Source organism: Oreochromis aureus, linkage group 9, assembly GCF_013358895.1.
Source record: "Oreochromis aureus strain Israel breed Guangdong linkage group 9, ZZ_aureus, whole genome shotgun sequence".
Lineage (NCBI taxonomy): Eukaryota > Metazoa > Chordata > Actinopteri > Cichliformes > Cichlidae > Oreochromis > Oreochromis aureus.
This window is the reverse complement of record NC_052950.1, coordinates 8,773,188-8,781,142: the sequence shown is the minus strand read 5'-3', so window position 1 is coordinate 8,781,142 and position 7,955 is coordinate 8,773,188. Positions and strand designations below refer to the sequence as shown.

Below are 7,955 nucleotides of genomic sequence, written 5' to 3'. Positions count from 1 at the left end.
GGCAGCAGTTTTGAGAGATCAAGGAACTCCAGGATTTAAGTGGGGGAAAAAAAAAAACTTTCTTCACCACTCCAAAGCCGGGAGGCTCTCCGGAGCGAGCTTAATTACCAACTGCAGGCAAAGCTTCATTTAGAAACCACAGGGCTTTTACTGAAAATCAGAGGTGCTAATAAGTTGCCTGCCCATTCGAGGTCATCACCACGAGCACGGGAAGCAGAGAAGAAGGGTGTTGTTTTTTCTAACTCTTATTTTCCTGTTAGTTTGTAACTTAAACTAGACTCTTTGCTTTATACACTGCTGTTTTGTATCATTATCTGTGTCAAGGAGAGTAATTATCTAACAAATGTATAAAAGCGGCTCTCTAATTAAATGCCACGGGCTGTAGGAGACGGAGATAAATTATTTATGCTGCTTTGATGAGAGCAAGCTAGCTCTGAGCAGTCAGTCGTTTTTAGACTTGAAACCGCTGTAGCGGGATTTTACTGAAACTTTTCTGGGGGCGGGAAGAAGAAACAAAAAAACCAAGCAAAAATTGGAATGTTTGCCACCAAGGTTTCTGTGTTTGGGAGCCAGCTTCTCCAAAGATGGTCATTCAAGAGAGAAAGGTATGTACGAGTCAGGAAGAGGCGAGGTTGTTCAGAGGAAACAAAGTGTGCAGTGTTTTAACCACAGCTCTAATCTAATGTGATCCATGTAACTGCAGAGCAAGTTAAAAATATATTCCTCCAGCCAATAAAAGAAACGGAAAAAAAATCCACAAAAATCCCAAACAAATGAAAAAAAGGGGGGTTTCACAGTAATAAAGCATAACTCAGGAGGAGAATCAATAAATGAGACAAAGGAGGCGAGCCAAGGTCAGATAAGAATTTCTTATTCCAATAAAAAATACATTCATACAGAAATATAACAATTTTGCAAAACAATTTCAAATAAAAATTTCATAAAGCATAAACATAACAATTTTACAAAAGTTTTTTTTTTTCCTTTTTTTTAATACAAAGATTCAGTTGAGAACAAAGAGCTCTGTGTGTGTGTGTGTGTGAGACAGAGTAGTTTGGGTAGTGGAGATGAAAGTGATGATGGAGATGGGAAAAAAAGAAATGCGAGCAAAGACAAGAAGGAAAAAAAGAGCATGAGGCTGAATCAAGGCTCAATTATCACTTGGAACAGTATCGGCTGCTGTTTTCGCAGAATGGATGTTCCTGCTCTTTGCCCGCAAAAGGTCTTGCCAGCGCTCCCAAAATCTATCGCAGCAAGCACTTTCAAGTTTGTACTCATCCCCATCTCCAGTGCCTGCTCATCTGAAATCCATATGTCGGAGCATGCCGCTCTGCAACTTGCTGCGACATCGGATTCCTGCAGCCGGGTCGCTGACCTGGAGACAGTGCCGCACAAAGATTTATCCTAAAGCAGTAATCGGTAGAAGCCCGAGCGGTTTGGGAGTCGGGGGGTTGGGCTCTACCTTGTCGTTGAGTGTCCTTCTCCCTCCACCTCCCTCCAAACAGAAACTTTTTTTTGTGGCCAAATTTCCCAGATCCTGAGAGCCTCCATTCACCCCCCCCAACCCCCCCAAGCTCACTCCTGTGGTTTTCATAATACTGTTGCAGCTTGGCTAAAACAAAGCTCTCCAGACAGGTCAATAACCAACCTACACAGTCAGCAGTCTGTGACAGATTCCATGCCAACAAAGCCTTTAGCAATTCATTACTGTGAGGCGGTACAAGGCGAGGCCTGTCCGACTGCAGCCTGTTAATTACAATAAATCTTTAGCTTTTTTCCCCCCCTTCAGTCCCACTCAAAGGGATGCAGGGACAAGGAAAGGGGGGTGGTCAAAGCGGGGTGGGGTGGGGAAGGACACCGGTGAATGAGAGGAGCAGCACTGTGTGTGATGGACTTCAGTACATACTACACAGTAGTTAACATCTTTAATAAATGAATTTAAGTGCTCTAAACATACAGCATTTGTCCTATGTACAAGTTCAAACTTAAATTAATGGCATTTACATCGACTAAACTGGTGCTCCGACTCAAAAAGAGACGGGGAAAAAAAGGCAGTTGACTCAGAAAAGGTACTTTTGTGAACATTTACATTTAAACAACAAATTAACTGCCGGAAAAAACTAGTTTAAACACAAAGTAGGTGCAATTTCATTTGTAATTGAGCCTTGATTAAGCTTTTCGCAAATCACCCAGACAACAAATGTGACACCCCAAAGGGAGCAAAACCACGGCTACCCCACAGGGCCGAGTCACTTGCATAAGGCACCATTAAAGGTCAACAGTGCATTATTGGAAAGAAAGTACAAAAAAATCCAAAATGACTCCTCAAGGCAAAGAATGAATGAGAACGTTAGCAAGCAGCGGTGATCTGACAAACCAGAATGAAGGCAATGGATGAAAGTGTTAAAATATTTTTTAAAAAAAAAGAGGAAATCGTCAAGGCTTTATGTACAATATTGTAACATTTAACTGTTTGCCGTTTAGCTGCACTTTTATTGAAACTATCTGCAGTCCTGATTACAGTGGAAACAGGAAATGAAGAAACCCTAGAACCATGCAACACCTGTCTATGATACTGAAGTTATAGTATAGTTGTGTTATACCTCTAAGCACACAGCTTATACAATTGGACTACAAATGAGCTTTGTAGCTTGTAAAAAAATAATAAACCAGGCTACATAACACATTGCACATTTAGTAGCTGCACCAAAAACACCAAAAAAAGCTCCTGTCATACAGTGACCAAGAGAGGGGAGGGGTGTAGGGGGGGTGTTTTGGTCCCTGGGTTACACAGACCAGAAGGTGACATGTCAGCACCTCTCTCTCTCTCTCTCTCTCTGTCACTCGCTCTGGTCAAACCCAAGGCCTTGCTAGCTTCAGAGAAGCAGGGGACCCCCCCTCCCTCACCCAAGTCTGGTTACCACACAAGACAGGCAGGCAGGCAGGAGCTTCCTTCCTGCCTCATCCTCACACCGCCACCAGGGAAACACAAGCGGAATGCTTCTCCCAGAAACGCCATTCAGTCCACAGCAACATCGGTACCAGCCCATCCGCCAATCCCATCTCTTCTACCCCCAAAAATCCTCCTCTTCCTCTCCTCTCTCTTCCAGATGGGGAGGAGGGGGGTCCGGTAGCAAATCGCAGACATTCACAGTGCACACATGCTTGCCTCAGACAGTTTAGTAAAGTACCAGTGTATCTGCTGTCCGGGAGATGTCCCCAAAACATCATGCACCATACGTACAAATCATTCACTCTTTAATTGTCTTTTCTTTTTATTTCTTCTGTTTTTTTTTTTTTGTTTAGTTTTTTGTCTTTTTGTGTGTGTCTGTGTGTGTTTTAAGTCCTTCTCAATCCCAAAAAAACCACAAAAAGAAAACAAAAAGAAAAAACCGACAAAAAAAACTTGCCCATCCATGATTTTGTCCTCTTGTTGCAACAGACGACCTTCAGAGCGCCTTTCTCCGAAGAGAGGTCCCGGAGGCACTGGGTTTCAGTATGGTGCAAAACGGCATGCTTTGGCTGGAACACTCTCCCGCCACCCTGCTCTGGGACAGTTCAACCAAGAGACTGGTCGGGAGGCGGCGTTTGTTTACTTTTTTTTTTCTTCCTCTCCCCTTTTCAAAACTTTTTTTTTTTCCCCCACTTTGCGGCGTTGCTCGGCGCTCAACCCGCTCTAGATGTGCCTCTTCATGTGAAGAGCCAGATGGTCAGACCTGGAGAAACATCTGTGGATAGATTGGGGGGAGGCGAGAGAGAAAGTCAGTAAGATGCTGGATGAGGCACGCTGTAGGGCATGAAGATAGGTCTGCAGATTGCAACGACTAAACTGAGAAATTCGTAATATGAAAAACCCAGTTGCTGAATTTTTCTTGCAGCCTGGCTTTTCCTGATTTTTGTGTCAAAGACTCTAAAAATTAGAGTCCAAACATCAACGCAGACATGCTGACTCATAAGCTTCTGTTGGGCCTGGAATATGCTATGTCACATTTTTACTGGACAAACTGGCCAAAAATATCAACGTGTGTATACTGAGTTAGCATTGCCCGATATATCAGAGTGAGCCATTCATTGGTCGAGTACTAGTTTTTTGGGCTATACGAATGTGCTTTCAGTCTAAAGACAAGCATCACTGCTCGGATGACGGATGGGAAGTGAAAATAAATAAATAAAAAAATCAGATCCCATGAAAACAAAAGCAGTCTTATCAGAAGCCCGGTGACAATGCCCAGAGATAAACAGCCCAGCTTACCTGTCACAGTGACTGCATTTAAATGGCTTTGCCCCGGTGTGCTTCCTGAAGTGTCTGGTCAGCTCGTCGCTTCGTGCAAAACGCCACTCGCAGCCCTCCCACGAACACCTGTATGGTTTCTCACCTGCGGAAGCAAACAAGAAGATTGGTTACAAACCCACGCTAACATTTCCTCCTGGTGTGATGACATGCTTGTTGCGGTTGTTGTTACTTTCGTTTATTCAAATCAATCAGGAAGACAGACTGACAAAGCTGTCTGAAGCCTGGGATACCATTGAACCTATTGGCTCACCGGCTCTGCGTGCATGCAACTCGAAACATGCCAAGAATGTCAACAGTGCTGCAGTGTGGCTGAATGTGTGGGATATTTAAAATGCAAAACAGAGGGAGGGAAAAAAAGAAGAAGCCACAAGTGCAATTTCACACTGCTGATCAAACACAAGGGACTTTGGAATGACCAGTCAAAGCACCTCCCAGTTCGGTCCCCCCGGCTCCTCAGCCAGTCTCCCCTTTCCCATGGTGAAACCCAATCTGTTTTGAAGTCCTTTTATCTCCTACGTGCAACCCCTCCCCCTTGTAACCCCCCCCCCCCTCGCTCTCTCTCTGGCTCAGTCAGTCACATTCCAGATAGATTAGGTCACAGTTTAGCTATCCAGCCATGCAGAGCTAATACTCAGCGCTCCAGCTGAGGACATCATGCACTGTGGACCTTTAATTACATGACACAATGGGCAGACAATGCCATTAAGGTGGAAGACTAAATTAACAGCACTCCTGGCATCGACTCAATAAAATCTGAGATTTTATTTCTTTAAAAGAAAGTACTGCCTTTCCTTGTATCCCCCTTTCCTGTTTTTATTCTGAGGCTGATAGAGCCAGGACTCACCTGTGTGTGTGCGCTGGTGTGCTTTTAGGTGGGAGCTCTTTGTGTAAACCTTGCGACACCCGTTGAAGTGGCACCTGTGCACACGCCTCCTGCCGTCCGGAGATGCATCTCCGCATGCGAGTCCCGTCTTTTCCGCGTTCTTTGCCACGCCGCCGCTCCTGATTTTGACCGGCAAGTGCAACTCGGTGTGCGTGTTCACCCAGCCGCTCATCGCACCGCCGGCCTCAGAGTTGGCCTCGGGAGAGGACGGGGGTGTGCTAATGACAGAGGGGCTAAAAGGTCCAGAGCCAACCAAGACAGAGCCCAGAGGGTTGGAGGTAAAGCTGTGAGTGGGCGAGAGCTCCTCAGAACTGTCTGAAGCCTCGCTGCTGGCGTCTGAATTCACACTGTTGGTGTCCAAGATTTGGCTGTCCTGATTGTCCTCCTCGTGGGCCTTTGGGTCAGACTCAGCCTTGGCCTTATCCCCGCAGGCCAAGATCAGCTTGCTCCAGAGGTCCTCCTGGCTGTCGAACTTGAGGTCGGACGTGGAGACGTAAGGCTCACTCTGCAGGTAGCGCTCCAGCTCCAAGCACGTCTGGACGGATGCAAAAGAAAAAGACACAGTAAGAACAGATGAGTCACAGCACATTCACTCACAGCAGCAAAATGCTTCTGCGAGCGGGGAAATCCTTTTAAATCATGCATGCGCACATCCCCAGTATGCTTTTGGCTGGTGGAATATTTGCTAAGCGCTTACAGCGGGAAACCAGAAAATTTCTGCTATTTCTGCACATGCAGTAATGAGGCTGCACTGATTAAGCAATGAAAGGAAAATTAAAGAAAAAACAACCAATATTTGCTGCTTCTTTGTATCACATGACGCACGCTGATATACTTCTTAAAAGATAAGCCACGATTTTCAAAACTTTAAACTTTTGATGGCCAATTTGGGGAAAAAATAAAGACACATGCTTCTAGAAACCGCCATTATTTGCATTTCCTGATGACAGCGTCACTCATCATGTGTCTGCTTTGCTCAGCTCAGCCCCCTCCACCTCTGATTGGGCATCATAACACGACGCGACCACATGGAGTTCATTGAGCAGCCTCAGCTCTGAGCTCTCCTGCAGCCAAACGTGCAGTGTCATTTCAGCACTCCACAATGACTCACTCAACAAATATAGAGTCCTTTTAAGGAAGCCGCTCAACTTCCCCCTCCAACATTTCAGCTGCTTGTCCTCATGCAGGACTGCTGTCATGCAATCACATCCTTCCCCTCACTGTCAGCCACTCCAAGCCCCAGCTGTGAAAAGATTCACTGACTCTAAATTTACTAACTTACACAGGGCCCTTAAAGTTAAAAAGCAAAAAAAAAAAAAAAAAAAGGGGGGTGTCATTAGAAGAGGAGCTCTGAGACAGCAGCTTTTATAAATATTCTCCTCTAGGCCTCTGCAGCTTTTACACTACATTTTTCCAGCTGTGCTGGTGTCTACTCATGCGAGGACGAGGAGGAGGAGGAATTGGCCCAGGCTTGACATTTTCATATCGTTATGTCGTGGAGCCCATTCAAATTCCAAGAATGATGCAAACAGCTGTTTCGTAAAGGAAAACAAATGCTCTGGAGCACAGAGACCTATAACGCAGATCCCACAACAGACTTATAACCATGTGATTTGAAAAGCACCGACAACGGCATCCTCTACTCTAATGCTGACTGATTTCAAACTGCACTTCCTTCCCTCAGCCGCTGTCATTCGCCAGCATGTGTCAGCAGTTGACAGCAGCACCCCCAGTGCCCTGAAAGCATCGGCCGACAAACAAGCAGAAGTCGTGCTCCAAACAGAGCAGTGGCAGTGAACGCAGCAGCACGCCGATTCTGCTCGAGTTACTCTCTCCCCATTCATCTCGGACTCCAGCTGTCAGACTGACACACTGATCCACTTCAGCCTGCCACAAACTTCAGAACCAAACAGAAAATGAAACGGGATCCGTCTAAGCACCGGGAGCCTGTTTTTGTACAACCGTTATCAGAGTACATACACGCACATAGTACATATAAATACATTTGAAGTTGTCCGCCGTGTCATGTGTTACAGCAAGAAGAGCATGAAATCTGCTCAGTTCCGCTTTGCCTTACAGGGTCAAACTGAGACTTAGTAGTGGAAAAAAAGAGCTGCTAGCGGATACATTAACTTATATTCACCTGCTGCCAGTACTCCTCCAGTGACGGTAAGGCTGAGAAATAGCCCGTGTCGTGAACTATTTGAAGTTCTTGAAAGATGCTGCACATGGGTAGAACATCCATTTTTCCCAGAGCTTGTATTTTTTTTTTATTTAATTTTTTTTTTTAGCTGCACTTAAATATATTTTTCTCAGGTAGAAAACCCAGTGAAAGACACAGCAGCGATCCCTCCGCGATGCAAACGACTTGTACTCAGCAGCAGCAACAGCAGATGAAGAAGACTCCGCGCGTCAGTCAGTCAATCCCCCCCTTTCCTTCTTCTCTCGCTCTCGTTCAAGGTATTTGCAAACACTGCACCACACTGGATGGGGAACAACTGCGCTCTGCAAACTTCCCTCTTCAAACCTCGATGCCCCCTCCCCTCCTTCCCTCTTCTCCTCGGCCGCCCCCTCTTCGTCACAAGTTACGCCCGCCTCCCTTTCCACCAATCAGCGACGAGCAGAGCAAGGGCCCGCGAATGATATCACAACCGACCAATCGTGTCCGGCCGCTAACTCATCTCCGCTTTTAACTGGTTCGTTTAACTCTCAGTGGCTCGTCTCTGATTGGCTTGTATTTATAGCCACATATATAACCCAGCGACGGGCTCTTTTCGG

At 45.8% G+C, this 7,955-nt stretch overlaps 1 protein-coding gene across 1 annotated transcript; it reads right to left on the bottom strand.

The window, feature by feature from the left end:
- Nucleotides 1–850: 850 nt before the first annotated feature.
- On the bottom strand, nucleotides 851–7,739 carry klf6a (Kruppel-like factor 6a). Its single transcript, XM_031728349.2, has 4 exons — nucleotides 7,321–7,739; nucleotides 5,139–5,712; nucleotides 4,253–4,376; nucleotides 851–3,728 (listed from the first exon to the last, which is right to left on the bottom strand). The coding sequence occupies exons 1-4, from the start codon at nucleotides 7,420–7,422 to the stop codon at nucleotides 3,677–3,679; spliced, it is 852 nt and encodes a 283-aa protein (XP_031584209.1). The 5' UTR covers nucleotides 7,423–7,739; the 3' UTR covers nucleotides 851–3,676.
- Nucleotides 7,740–7,955: the final 216 nt, after the last annotated feature.

What these genes read in the sequence shown, in the direction of transcription:
- klf6a (XM_031728349.2), bottom strand. Translation starts at nt 7,422, where the DNA reads ATGGATGTTCTACCCATGTGCAGCATCTTTCAAGAACTTCAAATAGTT. An exon ending in ACACCAGCGCACACACACAG is followed by an intron (nt 4,377 to 5,138) that starts GTGAGTCCTGGC and finishes TTGCTTCCGCAG; the next exon opens with GTGAGAAACCATACAGGTGT. An exon ending in AAATGCAGTCACTGTGACAG is followed by an intron (nt 3,729 to 4,252) that starts GTAAGCTGGGCT and finishes ATCTATCCACAG; the next exon opens with ATGTTTCTCCAGGTCTGACC.